At 30.6% G+C, this 15323-nt stretch overlaps 1 protein-coding gene across 3 annotated transcripts; it reads left to right on the top strand.

Moving 5' to 3' along the window:
• The first annotated feature begins 1871 nt into the window (after positions 1-1871).
• On the top strand, positions 1872-8740 carry LOC107901943 (beta-glucosidase 46). 3 transcript variants are annotated; one of them, XM_041095918.1, is made up of 12 exons: positions 1872-2037; positions 2129-2263; positions 2347-2413; positions 2502-2560; positions 5829-5901; positions 5989-6076; positions 6169-6421; positions 6517-6632; positions 6880-7036; positions 7668-7770; positions 7852-7960; positions 8108-8740. In XM_041095918.1, the coding sequence occupies exons 1-12, from the start codon at positions 1993-1995 to the stop codon at positions 8289-8291; spliced, it is 1389 nt and encodes a 462-aa protein (XP_040951852.1). In that variant the 5' UTR covers positions 1872-1992; the 3' UTR covers positions 8292-8740. The 3 variants fall into 3 exon arrangements, with proteins under 3 accessions (XP_040951852.1, XP_040951851.1, XP_016683617.2); XM_041095917.1 differs by having other exon boundaries at positions 1873-2037; positions 6726-6981; XM_016828128.2 differs by adding an exon at positions 5655-5759 and having other exon boundaries at positions 1992-2263; positions 6726-6981.
• The last annotated feature ends 6583 nt before the right edge of the window (positions 8741-15323 follow it).

Below are 15323 nucleotides of genomic sequence, written 5' to 3' on the forward strand. Positions count from 1 at the left end.
TTTAAGTTTTAAAATCTAATTCTCTGGAATTTAATCTCTTTAATTTTTTAGATTTAAAAATCAAATTCAAGTGTGAACACCATTAAGATTTTTCTCTAAATCCAACGTTGTTTTTCTGTAACATGTTTATCAAGAGAGTCTTTTTCAATTCCAAACATTAACAGATAAATTTTAATAATACTTAAAATTTAAATTTCGAAATTTCTAAAATACAAGTCAAAGCAAACATTTAAAGAAAAAAGGGAAGCCCCCAATTACATTTTCAAACCTTAATATCTATGGATGAATGTTGGGTTCAGACCTTGACGAAAACGCCAATATGTCCAAAACCGCCCTATAAATTTTTCTCCAATCCTATATTTTATTAGCAAGAAACTAGTAAAGTATGGTCGAGTAGGAGTGCGATTCTCTTTTGTCTTTTTTTTTTATTATTTTAAAAATAATAATAATATAGTTATTATACATAAAATTAAATAGTAAATTACTTTTTCAAGTTAAATATTTTTATTATTAAAAATTAACGTGGTTGATGAAATAACAATAAAGTTACATTTAACATGTTACTTGTACCTTATGTCAATGTATAAAAATTAATTTTAAACTATAAAAATGGATGAAATTTTTAATATTATGTCCAATTTACTCTTTAATTTAACATCTAGGTATTAATTTACTTAATTTTTTAAAACGAGAAAAAATAAGTTCACTGTGGTACATTCTCAAGAAATCATATATCTTAAAAAAAAGAAGCTTAATGCTCAATTTAGCCCCAAATTAGGCATATTTTCCCAATTAGGTATTTAAATTTTTTTTTTGTCTTAGATTAATACTTAAACTATCATTCTGTTATCTTATTCAACTTTTTTTTAATGGTGTTAAAAAATTAAGTTGCCACCTGACACCTTTCAACCAATAAGAATGTGCCATATGGTACTTAGGTTTGTTTATTAATATTATATATAATATATTTTTTAAAATTAAATAAAATCATATATAATATATAAATAATTCAAAAAAATTTTAAAAGGTAAAAAAATCTAGAATATATAAATATAAATATATTATATTATATAAAAATTTAACATATATCATAAAATTAAAAAAAAAAAGACTTTAGATTTTTTTTAAAATTTTCAAAATATATCTATAAATTTTTGCATTTTTAGAATTTAGGGTTTTTGAATTTTTAAATAATATTTTGATATTTAAAAGGGTGATGTGTCATGTTCTAGTAGCGCCACATGGACCAAGGGCTTAGCTAGGGGTGGTAGGGGCCCAGTCTCCGCTAAAATGAAAAAAAACTTCATTTAAGTCCTTTAAAATTTTTTATATTTTAAATTAGTAAATGTAAAATTACACTTTGGCACCCTAAAAATAAAAAAATTTGATTTAATCTTTTAAAAAATATAAAAATATAGGCTATTAAAATGGTGAAATTATATTTTTCACTATCATAAAAATTATAATTTAAATTCGGTCCCCTCTAAATTAATTTTCTGGCTTTGCCCTTGACATGGACAATCAAGGTCGGCAACGTCTTGTCAATGATGAGTAAATTCTTTTATTTTAAATAAATACAAGTGCTATATGGCACATTCTAATTGGTTGAAAGGTGCTACGCGACGCATTCTAATTGATGTCATGTGATAATTTTTTTTTTTTACGTTGTTAAGAAAATGACTGAACTGGGTAACGGAATGATAGTTTAAGTACCAATTTAAAATAAAAAAAAAGTTTAAATACCAAAATGAAAAAACTACATAATTCAAAGGCCAAATTTAAAAAGAAGAAGAAAAAAACCTGTTGAATAATATTTTTATGATTTGTGGTCTTCAAACTTTGTTTGGCTACACTGTTCATACAACCAAATTAAATCATCAAGAAGATAGATTCAATTTTGATGAATTGAATTTTAAAACCTTTCTTTAATTTATTATAATACTTTTACAATTCAACCCTCCAGTTGGTATTTTGTCAGTGGTCAAGGACGGCATGCAACCAACATTTTCATCTTATCTTCTCCATATCCTTTCTACAGTAAACTTTCTGCATCACTTGTATTTGGTCATAGCAGCAGATTTGGTATATTGGATTCTCCATGCTTTGCATTCTTTTCTTTGCCTTCCAGATGTTCGTGTTATTGCCTCTTCCGGTTTCACCGGAGCTGTTAACGCTGAAACAAAGCCTGGGTAATGGTAATAATAACAATCCATCTTCATTTCCTCCAAACTTTCTCTTTGGAACGGCCTCCTCTGCTTACCAGGTTTGCTTCACCACCAGTCTTTCAATTTGTTTATCCTATTGAGAACAAGCAGATGTAATGAATGGTCTTTTCATTTTGGGCAGTATGAAGGTGGTTACTTGAGTGATGGGAAAGGTTTGAACAATTGGGATGTTTATACCCACAGACCAGGTCATAATTCAACATCGAATTCCTTCAAACTTGCTTTTTGTTTAAAATGATATTCCCATCTTCAACAACAACAAATAATTTATTGCAGGAAAGGTCATTGACGGAAGCAATGGAGACGTAGCAGTGGATCATTATCATCGCTATTTGGTAAACTTACTTCGGATCCATGTAGGCTTCTGCACCGCGTTTCTTTCTTTTCCAATTTAGCTGAGGTTCACCCCTCAGTTTTTTTAGAAGGGTAAACTACGTCACCCAACTATAGGTCTGTTTCTTCTTCTTCTTTTTTTCGTCACTTAACTAAACCAGATTTGTAGTCCATTTCCATTTAGTGCCGATAAGTGTTTAACTCGAAGGTAATATAGTGGTTGAAAAATTGATATAATGACAAATTTTATGTCTTTTTATTATTATTATAAATTTTTTAAATACCATGTCCTTTCGTCAAACATTTAAAGGTTGGGTCAGTTTGAACGGTTCGATTTTTTTATACCAAAAATCAAATAAATTGAATTATCCATATAAGTTGAATAAATCAACCAACCTAAGGAGTAAAATCGAATAAACTGAATTAAAAATTTTCAATTCTATTTTTTTTCTTAATTGAGGTACTTTAATTTTTTTCAAATAATTTTCTTCTTTCTTCAAATTAGTATATTGTATTACTTTTAATTTTATTTTTATTTCAAATTCATTATAAAAATATTAAAAATTAAATCAAATAATTTTTAAAGAACTCAAAAAATATTTAATTTCTTGCATGGCCAACATACAATTCCCAAGTCTTCTATGGTTCTTAACGGGTATATATTAATTTGCGTTTTTTTAATATATTAAATGATGAAAAATAAAATGAATACAATAAAAAATTAAACTATCAATTTGGATTTTATATATTAAAATGTATTGGGTTTTAAATCTTAATGGCTTCCGGTTTTTAAAAGTGTTAAGTTTTAATGGGTATTTGGGTTTAGGTATGTAAATAGGTTATAGGCTTATAGTTTTATAGATTATGGCCTTAAACGGTTTATTCGGTTTAAAATGTCAAAATTAAAAGTCAACTAAATAAACTAATTAAATCGAACATGAAAACCGATTAAACCAAAAAATCGAATAAACTGGAAAAACAGTTTTTTCGGTTTGATTCACTTTGATTTTTTCGGTTCAGAATTTTAAAAGCACTTAAAGAAAATGATAAAAAAAGTAATCTTAATTAATTAAGCGACTACTTTAAAAAAAATTCATAATTAGGTGATAAAAAAATAGACTAACCTGTAATTTTTAAAATTATGCGCTTTATTCCCCCATTTAGCCTCTAAATTATACTTGTTTTCTTACCGGAGTATTGAAACCATCGTTGTCACATTTTACCTCCAAAAAGTTTCAAAGTAGTAGATGATATCATTTGTTACTTGTCATGTAGGCATTGAATATTTGTATATAAATTAGGATAAAATGATAATTTAAATAGGTTTTTTTTTTGGCACTAAGAAAATGGGAGTTAAATATGAATTAAAACATGATAAAATTACATTTAGTGCCAAAGTATCTTCACATCACCATTTAAAAATAATGTAAAATTATATTTCTCCAAAAAAATAACATAATTTAGTCTAAGTAATATTTTTGTAATTTAATGCAACCAATTTTACAACACTTTTAATTATATATCATTGTTACTTTTTTTTTCTTTTTATATTTTTAATTAATCAAATGGACATATTTGTGGTAGTTATTTTGTTAGTAATATTTTTCATCCTATGTTCATAACAAAAAGATATATTAAAAAAATTAAATTATTACTATATATAGTACAAATTAGATATTTTTTTTATAAATTAATATAATTTTATGTTTTCTTTTATAATATTAAATAATTTTATACATATTCTTATTATTTTAATGACATTTTGATTTCTTAGGTTATAATTCTTTTAGATATTTAATCACAAAAATAATTTATAATATTTGTAAATAGAAACAAATTATTTTGATATTTTTTATATTAATAAAAATTAAATATTATGTATAATGTAATCAGTAACGTTTAATTATAATGCTTTTCTAATGTCCACAATATAGCTATAACATATTTAGATAGCAAAAAATTGTATTGTTTAGTCCGTCTTAGCTCATTTAACAATTAAAGATTTCTTTGTGGATGGAGTCTTAACTCAATTGCTATGGGTGTTTAGGACTATAAATGAATCGAGCTTGAACGGACATGTTCGTTTGTTTATTTTTAAGCTTATTCGTATTCAGTTTGTGTTCGTTAAGAATTTTAAATTTTTGTTCATGCTCGTTTATTTACAATTATGTGTATTCATATTCGTTTGTTTAATGTTCACGAATATGTTCATGATCATAGAATTGAACATTTTCACGAACAATGTTAATAAATAATAAACAAACAAACAAACAATCAAACAATAAATACATACATACACATACATATATTGTTTAGATATAAAATAGTCAAATATAAATATTAATAATTATATTATAAATGAAAACAAATACAAACCAAGATAAATTTATTAATATATACTAACAGAACAATAAATAAGTTTTAAGATAACTTTATTAATATATACTAATGAAATTTTTATAAGAAAATATCATTAGTAAATAAACGAGTCAATAAACGAGCTTGTTCGTGAACATAAACGAACCGAACACACCTCTGTTCGTGTTCGTTTATTTATTAAACGATCATAAAAAATTTGTTCATACTCGTTTATTTAGCTTAATAAATGAACATAAATAAATGTTATACGAACGGTTCATCGAACATTTTGTTCATTTACACCCCTATGGACATTGTTGTCAATGTAGAAGGATATAAATTCGGGTGTACTAAAGTGCATTATCCTCTTATTTATGGATTGAGAAGGGGCTATAGAAAAAGTTAAACCTACATGAAAGTATCTATATGATACTTGTATTATAGGAATTGGTTCAAATTAGTCCTACTACTACTAAAGAATACTAAAGCTTAATAAAGTTAACATTTATCATTTAAAATTGACAATAAAATATTTAAATTGCATAACCATAAAAACTTTTAAAATATTAATTCTATTGAACACTGTAATTTAAAAAAAGCACACTAAATTGATTCATTTAAGGATAACATAGATTTTGATGATGATGATAAATTACAAACAAATTAGGGAAAAAATAAGTAATTGAAATTTTTACATTTTTTTTTTGGAATTAATTAAGAGATTTTAATTTGATATAGGAAGACATTGATCTAATGGAATCACTCGGGGTCAACAGCTATCGATTCTCTATTTCTTGGGCAAGAATTTTACCAAGTAAACCTTTGAATGACAGGATATTTGATGTTTAAATCAAGAGTTATCAATATTGGAATATCTATTCTTCACTAATATGTTCTCCAATTTCCTGACAGGGGAGATTTGGATATGTCAATGTAGCAGGCATCGATTTCTACAACAATCTAATTGATGCTCTACTACTCAAAGGTTTATTTTTATATTTTTTGGCATTTCTTGAATGACTTCTCTTCAAAACATTGCATAAATAATTGCAGATTTGGCCTTTTTCTACAGGGATTAAACCATTTGTAACTTTGACACACATTGATCTTCCCCAAGAAATTGAGGACAGATATGGAAGTTGGCTGAGTCCTGAATCACAGTACAATTATCCTGTTTCTTGTATTCAAATGAAATGGTAGTTTCTGCACACCATTGTCGAGCTCACTAATGGCATTGATCTTTCATTTTCAGACTGGATTTTGCATACTTTGCAGACATTTGCTTCAAGTCTTTTGGGGATAGGGTGAAGTATTGGGTCACTTTCAATGAACCCAATTTCCAAGTCAAGTTTGGGTATCGAGAAGGGACTTTTCCACCATCACGATGCTCCTTTCCATTTGGAAATTGTACCAGTGGAGATTCAGAGAAGGAGCCTTTCATAGCAGCTCACAACATTATCTTATCACATGCAGCCGCTGTTCATATTTACAGATCAAAATACGAGGTATGAGTGACATTACAAAATCTAAATGCCATTGGCTTAATGTAGACTTAGACGGTTTAAGGACATATTTCTTACTTAGAGCGATGAATGTTTAGGCAAAGCAAGGAGGCAGCATTGGAATCGTTATCAATGGAGCATGGTTTGAACCCATCAGCAGCTCCATGGCTGACAAGCTAGCAGCAGAAAGAGCTCAATGCTTCACTACCAATTGGTATATTTCTTCTTATAAACCCTTCTCTACTTCAACTTTTCTATATGTTTCCAATTGATATCTTAAAGATTCTGGTGTAACTGTAACTTTAAGGTTTCTAGACCCGATTGTTTTCGGAATATATCCTCCTGAAATGCAAAGCATATTAGGATCTATTTTGCCTGAATTTTCGAAAACGGAGAAGGAAATGTTGAAGAAAGGGTTGGATTTCATTGGAATCAACCATTATTCAAGTTATTATGTCCAGGATTGTATGTTCACTGCGTGTGAACCAGGAACACGAACCTCAAAGACTGAAGGGTTATGGGCACAAAGTTACCAAAAGAACGGCATCCCAATTGGAGAATCTGTATGTAACCATATTCTTTTGCCTGTTGAAATGTCATAACCGGCTGACCAATCAGGTACTCTCATTTTCCGCAACTTGTCATGGCCACAATCTGTTATTGTCTTCTTTGGACATCCATATCTCATCATTGATCAAATGGAACAAGAGCTTCGGTAAGGACTCCTATATGTAGGAGTTCTTGGATTCAAACCTGGAGTGGTGCAGTTTTGGGTAACAAAACTTTGAAAACATGTGGGTGTCTAAAGAGAACAATATTGAATTGTTTACATGATCCGGTCGGTTGGTCATGAGATACTTGCTCGGAGTAAACGTATAATACACTACTCAAAAAATGAGTAAATTAGTCCTTGTACATTAATTCAAAGAGCAAATTGGTCCTCCTATTAAAGATTTCATCTATTTTTGTTGTTAAAAACTAGTCTCAGTATGTCAAGATGAGGTACCCATGATATGCTATGTGTTACTGTTTGATTATTCTATCAGCCATGCCAATTTTTAATAATATAAATGGCTGAATTTTTTAAGAGAAAAGACCAATTTACTTTTTTATCTAAAGTACAAGGAGTAATTTATCCTATTTTTTGAGTATAGAGGACAAAATATAATTTGACTCCTAATACAATAGACTTTATGGTTTTTACCTGCTTGGCAACTTAAACCAGAGGCTAAATCTTTTTGCTATGCAGACTGATGTGGACTGGTTGTATGTTTACCCTGGAGGAATGGAGAAGATCATAACCTATGTTAAAAAGAGATTCAACAACACCCCAATGATCATTACAGAAAATGGTATAAAGAGACAAAATGTTTCGTTTAAAGTTCATTGCAAAGCATTTTTCCACATTCATAATTGTATTTTGTTTGGTGTAGGATACGGTGAGGTGACCAAAGCAAATTCCACCATTGAAGACTCCTTACAAGACGTCAACCGAGCCAAGTACATGGCTGGATACTTGGATTCCCTGTCAACAGCAATCAGGTGAAAAGCAAATGAGAAACAAAGAACAAACCATCCATTACATTGCTTATGTTTCTTGCCTATTTTACAAGTTCTAAAATACTTCTCTGATTCTTTAATTGTGAGAGTGTAACTGACGAGTTTGTGTCTGCCGTTGAATGCCATCAGGAAAGGAGCAGATGTTAGGGGCTACTTTGCCTGGTCTTTGCTAGACAACTTCGAATGGGAATATGGATTCACAAGAAGATTCGGACTTCACCATGTTGACTTTAAGACACTGAAGAGAACCCCAAAGTTTTCAGCAACTTGGTACAAAAATTTCATTGCAGAAAGTAAAATACCAGACAGCTGATCATCTTCATAAACGATCTTACTACTTCTACTAGCAAATTTCGTTATCTTTGCTCCCTTAAATTTGTACAGTCAATATAAAATTTGTCCATACAAATTGTTTCTTAGAAATCTAATGAGACCTTTTACAGCAAGAGCCAAATGTGGAATAATAAGGGGGAAAATTTGTAATTTACAGTTTCATCTCCTCATGCCGCCATATATGGCTTCATAAAAGTGTTGACCACCATCCCATGAAATTTGACATGCTTGGAGACCAATGGCAACACTTGGCTCTTTTCTATGCTAGGCAATCATTCCATCTGTAATGCCATTTCTTCATCATTCTCACTACTGTACTTGTATAGATTAAAGCCCAGGACAAGCCATCTCAGCTATAGCTGCTGGCATGTATAGTACTATGAATGGTTACCTTTCAGTGAGACCAAAGACGGGGGAAATTTATACTCCTATTTCCATAGCACTAGAGTTGTTAAGTGACAATTTCCATATTTGAGCATTGTCAATTGATTGAATGATTTAAATAGGATGTGCTCATTATTTGAAGGATATCTATTAATGATGGTTGTTGGGGATCGACCCGATTAAGCAACGAACAAGTAAAAATAGCGGAAGAAATTGAGAAATTAAACACACAAATTTAATGTGAAAAAATCCCTTCAAAGAGGATAAAAAACCACGGGCAAAGATAATTTTACTATAATGGCAAAAGAACGAAGTGTTACTATAATAGAGATAAAAACTAAACCCCGAAAACCCGAAAATAAAGAACCCTCAAAACGTAAACACGAAATTCACTAAAAGTGTTACAAGTTCTAATCTCTAATGGGTGTATTTTCTAAGGTTGTAAGAGCCTATTTATAGGCTAAATTCATAGGTCAAATAATAATAAAATAATCTAGACTAATCAGAGTTTGATTAAAACAAATAAACAGAGTTTAACTAGAAGATTATTTCTCAAATTTGACTGAAATAGGAGTCATACTCAACAAATCTCCACCTTGACTCATATTGCCACAACGCCATCTTTGTTAAAGTCCGCCACGAGTCTATCTTGAACTTTGTAGGGAATTAATTGAGTCGAATTTGTGCTTAGAAACTGGAAGACTTCTAGCCTTCGACTTGTACACTGCCAAATCAAAACTAACCCGGGCCTGATTTTCCCGAACACGGTACCTTAACTTTTCATAACCTGCATCCAAAATAGAATATCTCTTCAACAAAACAGTCATACATTTTTCCTTCCTATGACCAAGTTGTCTCCACTCCAAACGAGTTGACTTCGACTCCCTAACGGACGAGGGATGTCCAATTTCACTGGTCACTATAAAACCTTCCAGAATATAAAAACTACTGGTCATTTTACGTTTTAACAAAACAAGAGCTCCACAAGATACCTTAATGTCGCTCGACTCGATGTTGATTCTGCATCCTTTCAAGTCTAAAATACTCAAAGAGATGAGATTCTTCTGTAAATCAAGTACATACTTGACATCTGAGAGTGTCTTAATCGTCCCATCATGCATCCTAATTTTAACGGTACCAATACCAATTACCTTACTAGATGAATCGTTTCCCATGCGCACAACACCACCTTTAACCGAACTATATATGGAGAACCATTCTCTATTGGGACACATGTGGAAAGAACATCCCGAATCTAAGATCTACTTAGACGTAAGCTCGGAGCTTTCGCTCGTTGACACTAACAAGAAATCATCACCGCTTTTGTCAGCCAAATTAGCACCAGCTATATCTTCCTCATTACTCTCAGCAATCCTTTATTTCACAGTTTATAACAATCTGCTTTGACGTGACCTAACTTCTTACAATAACGACACATTTTGTCTCACTTCTTTAATGTTACCAAAACAAAAGCTTTCCTATTTGCCTTTCTATCTGAACCAAACTCATTGTCGAGTTTGTCCTTACTCAACAAATGACCCTTTATATCTTCGAACAAAAGTTTATCATTGTCATAAATTAGGGTCTCCTTGAAAGACTTGTATGGAAGGGATAGAGAGCATAATAATAACATAACCTGATCTTAATCATCAATCTGAACCACAATGTTCTTTAAATCATTTAAAAGAGTAATGAATTGACTGATGTGATCTTTAAGAAGCTCACATTCGTTCATGCGAAACTTAAATAGACATTGTTTCAATACTAAACGGTTAGCCAGAGACTTAGTCGCATAAAGAGTTTCTAACCTTTTTCACAAGGCGAATGAGGTCTTCTCTATCAATACCTCATGTAATACCGTATTCGCGAGGCACAACTGGATTGCTGACAACGCTTTTTCATCAAGCTCTTCCCATTTTGTTTGATTTAGGTTCTTAGGTTTTTTCCCAGTAACAACATTTTTCAAGTTGGTTAGAACTAGAATTGCCATCATCTGAATTTGTCACCGATTAAAATTTGTAACACCATCTAACTTCTCAATTTCAAACCTTGTTGATATCATCTCTGAATGGGCTGATCTACGAAAAATGAACTAGCTTTAATACTACTTATTGGGGATCAACCCGATTAAGCAACAAATAAGTAAAAATAGTAGAAGAAATTGAAAAATTGAGCACACAAATTTAACGTGAAAAAACTCCTCCAAAGAGGATAAAAAACTATGGGCAAAGATAATTTTACTATAATGACAAAAGAACGAAGAGTACAAAGTATGGAGATAAAAACTAAAACCCGAAAACCTGAAAATAAAGAACCCTCAAAACGTAAACACAAAATTCTCTAAAAGTGTTACAAGTTCTAATCTCTAATGGGTGTATTTTCTAATGTTATAAAAGAGCCTCTTTATAGGCTAAATTCATAGGTCAAATAATAATAAAATAATCTAGACTAATCAGAGTTTGACTGAAACAAATAAATAGAGTTTAACTGAAAGATTATTTCTCAAATTTGACTGAAATAAGAGTCATACTTAACAAAGGTAATATTACTTGAAAAACTCACATGAAAGTTGGGATCAAATTAGATCACCAGAGACGATCACTTACAACATGGACATTAGGATTGGATTAAAACTCAATGAAATTAGTTGCCAAGAGTCCACGTTTGATTTATTCTTTATTGTTTATTGTATTATTGTTTTAATGGGATTGCTATAGATATTCTATATTAACAAGTCTCGAAAATCTATTTAAGAGAGAGACTTGTATAATTTATTGTACTGAGAGTTTTTAACACTTATTTTGTTTAAGTAAGGAACATTTCTTTGACTACAAATTGTTAGTAAAATCATTTGTGTTAAGGTTTTACTTACTGAGTGCATAAGCGCGAACTTAGTGGCGAGAATCATCAAGAAATTAAACTTATAGGTTCTAATCATATCTGTTCTTTTTTATACAATGTCTAGAATTACCTATAACCCCTCCCCAACCCATAAATAGGAGGATAATACGCTTTAGTGCATTTGAACCCACGTCCTCCTACATTGACAGCAATGTCCATGCCAATCGAGTAAAGACTCGATCGATTAATACATTTGATTTAAATGTGTCGTGAAGGTTTTTTTAAAAGTTTCGATATCAAAGCTATTTATATGTATGTAAAATATTCTATTCTACTAACATTATGATGTTCCCTATTATACTTGAATAATTTGAATTTGTGCAGACAAATTAGTTACAAAGTTCATTTCAAAATAAATCAAATTTTCTTCATGAAAAAGAAAAAGAAATTGCAAGCAGAAGTTAAGCATTACAATAACTTATTAAGTGAAGAATCTATAATTATGAAGCAACTTCAAGATGAGATGTAGATTAAACTCAAAATTTTATATTCATTCGAAGCAAATTCATCATATGTAAATTACAAATAGAAAGAAGAATATTCACATATATCAATAAGGGTAAAATACAAAAATAGTCACTTATGTATAGTTTAAATTATGTTTTGAATTTTGAATTTTAATTTATGATTTGGTCACTAATGTTATTGATTTGTAAAATTTTGGATCATTGTGTCGTTTTCCAACAATAGTGGTGTAACGGAAGTCTGACATGGCACAAATTATGTCGTTAAATTTTGACGTATCATCCAAGTCATCACCACATAATTTAAACATGTTTTTTTAAATCAACTTATTTCATTTATTACCTTTTTCTATATTTTCCATTTTTTTCTTAGTTTTTCTTCAACTCATCATTTTTCTCTCGTCTCTCCCAACTTTCCCTCTCTCAAAGCTTCATTCATGGTCACTCGCCCTCTCTCATCATTTTTCTGGTACGAATATTATACTCTGTTACCCATAGAGAAGGAATTTAATTTTTGTTTCTCTATTCATCCTTTTTTTTTCAGAACAAACCTAGTGTGTTCTTTGCTGTATGAAGAAGGTACTAGCCTTTAGCTTGATTAGTAACTGAATTTTTCAAGCCAATTGATGGTAAATTCTTGAGTCTTTCTTTAATTTAATATCCAGGGAATGATAGGGTTGTAGGAACCATTTATACAGGTTTCTATTGGAGGTCGGAGGGAAGGAAACTCCCTTCTAGTTAACATTTGCATGTTTTCAATTCTTGTTTTTACATTAAAGTTTAGTTGCTTATGTATTTAATAGAGTGTTTAATTTTATTTAGCTAAAGAAACGGAAGAAGGCCCGAGTGCAAAAGGAAAAGAACTCGTAGAATAGGCAAAGCTTTTCTGGTGATCTCTGGTGAGCTCTTTTCACTTGTGTTCCTGTTAAATTCCAGCTAATTTTGTGATAATGTTGTCTTCCAGGTAAGTCTATGTAAAATCAGTTGTGCATGTCTGATTTAACAACCTAAGTTGATGATAATAGTATATGCATGAATGGTTGTTAATAGACACTCTTCCTTGGTGCACAAGATCTGTATTCGGAATGGTGGAAACTGATGAGATGTGATGGGAGAAATGTATGGCGATTATGATATGATATAAGATTTACCTCCGGTAGGGCATGTAAATGCAAACTGCGATTGGTGCCCCGACCTTGTTAGGGAATGCGTAAGTGTTCGAAACAACAAGAAGGATTTGTGGAGGTTCGGTTGGATATATGAAATACCGACTCAATGGAGAAATACTGTGAACATGAAATCGTGGCTCTTCAGAGCAATATGTGAATCAGAAGCTAAGCCATGAACAGTCTATAAAAGTATCCGCGTGATTTGTGCTTAACAGAGAAAGGTATCTGCATGTGAACTAACTTGGTTGTGGTGTGAAATTGACTGTGTTTGTGATTAGACATAACTAATATTCGCATGAAAATTTAAGTTACTAGTGATTGCATTTAGAGGCAGATAGTATCTGCCAACAAACCCTAATTGTGTGGGGGTATGAATCCGCCAACGGATCGTACACAACTATATTGGCGTATTTGTGTGTAATTTGTTGGTATTACAAAGTGTGGTAAAAGTCTAGCTAAATTTCACTTTCTTGAAAACCTTATCCGAAAGTTTATTTATTTATTCTTGGAACTCACTAAGTTCGTTACGAACTTACCTAGTTTCCCCCTACCATTTTAGGATCTGTTGAGATAGTGGGATTTTGAAGGGACTTAGCCAGCCAACGGACTCTTTTGTGAGCCATCCTTTGTTCTGTTGTAACATGTATATCAATTCGGGTGGCCTGTGGTCTAAGTCTCTTATAATTGAACTGTAAAAGCAAATTTGAATTTCTTTTATTGAATCATTTGTAGATAACGAATGATGGCACTTTGCCATTTTATTTACTTTTGTGTTATTTGAATTAAAGCTTACTCTTATTTTCCCTTTTGATTTGTGTGTTAGATATTTAATCCATTGAGCGACAGTTTGGAAAATTTTATCTTTATTTTCCTTTAGTTTTGTTTTAAAATATGCTACTTCGCCAAACATCATTTTAAGATTGTTTATTTAAATCATATTAATTGACTTAACTACCAAAACCAATGTCTTTGTCTTTATGAAATGATTTCTATTTTCTGGTACCATCCTCATTCACCGATTAGACATTCGAACTAGGACGTTATATTATTTACCAATTAAGGGAATTAAAATAGATGAAATAATTATGGGGAGGAAAAGAGTGTAATTTTTTTTGTGAAAAGTTTTAATTTAATTTGATTTGATTTTTATAATTTAATTTAAATCTATTCTTTTTTTAATTTAGTTTTATTTTAAACATATACGTTTCAATGATTGGTTAAGAGTTTTTCCTAATTTAGGTAATAAACCACTTTGTGTAATAGAATATAGTTTAAATATCATTTATAAGTAAAAAATTGAAGTAAAAATTAATTAAAAATATATAATTGTTTAACCTTTTGCTTATATATAAAAGACGACATTGCAAAAAAATGAATTAGGAATGACTTCCACAAAAAAATGGCAAATAAAGAGGGCATAGCCATGTGCTTTCATTTTGGTCCCATATCTCCAAAGTTCAATTTTTCTTTCTTATCACAAAACATAAATTAATATCTAAATATAGTAGTACTGTTTTAGAAAATAAGAAATGAATACATAAAATAAGTAAAGCTTGAAAGTTTTGCATATGGTTCATTAAAAGTTACAGGTAAGCAGCTCCCTTACACATTAACTCCCGGTTACCATTTTAGGTCAGGCAAGTTCACCAATGGTTGCCATCTTACATTGCTGATAGCCACTGCCTACAATGTCACACCAATAATCTTTTCCCACCTAATCCCTATTTTAAGTTTTTTTAAATATATATATATGTACATAAATGCAATCAAACTATAATTAAATGTGTGTACATGTACCAACTTTATTACAAATTTATAATACATACTTGTTGGGATGTTTAAGGTTTGAGGATTATCTATATTTAACGCCTACTTTATTAGTTAATTAACAAACTCCAAAAACCAACTAATCCCCTCTATAGCCTACGTACCCACATCCACGTAGGTAGGCATCCATCCATTATTGCTATCGGATTCCCTCAATACTGAGGTCAATTTATGATCAAACAAGTAACTAACTAAATCAGCACCTGCACAACTAAATGGCCGAGCAATTAGCACAAATATTGGTATTATCACATTTATCTTCCTTCG

This window comes from Gossypium hirsutum, chromosome D06 (assembly GCF_007990345.1).
Source record: "Gossypium hirsutum isolate 1008001.06 chromosome D06, Gossypium_hirsutum_v2.1, whole genome shotgun sequence".
Lineage (NCBI taxonomy): Eukaryota > Viridiplantae > Streptophyta > Magnoliopsida > Malvales > Malvaceae > Gossypium > Gossypium hirsutum.

Excerpts from the sequence above, each read along its gene's own strand:
- LOC107901943 (XM_016828128.2), top strand. The coding sequence starts at position 2,099 with ATGCTTTGCATTCTTTTCTTTGCCTTCCAGATGTTCGTGTTATTGCCT. Across the intron at positions 2,561-5,654 it reads ATCATTATCATCGCTATTTG|GAAGACATTGATCTAATGGA; the intron begins GTAAACTTACTT and ends AATTTGATATAG. Across the intron at positions 6,422-6,516 it reads TTTACAGATCAAAATACGAG|GCAAAGCAAGGAGGCAGCAT; the intron begins GTATGAGTGACA and ends ATGAATGTTTAG.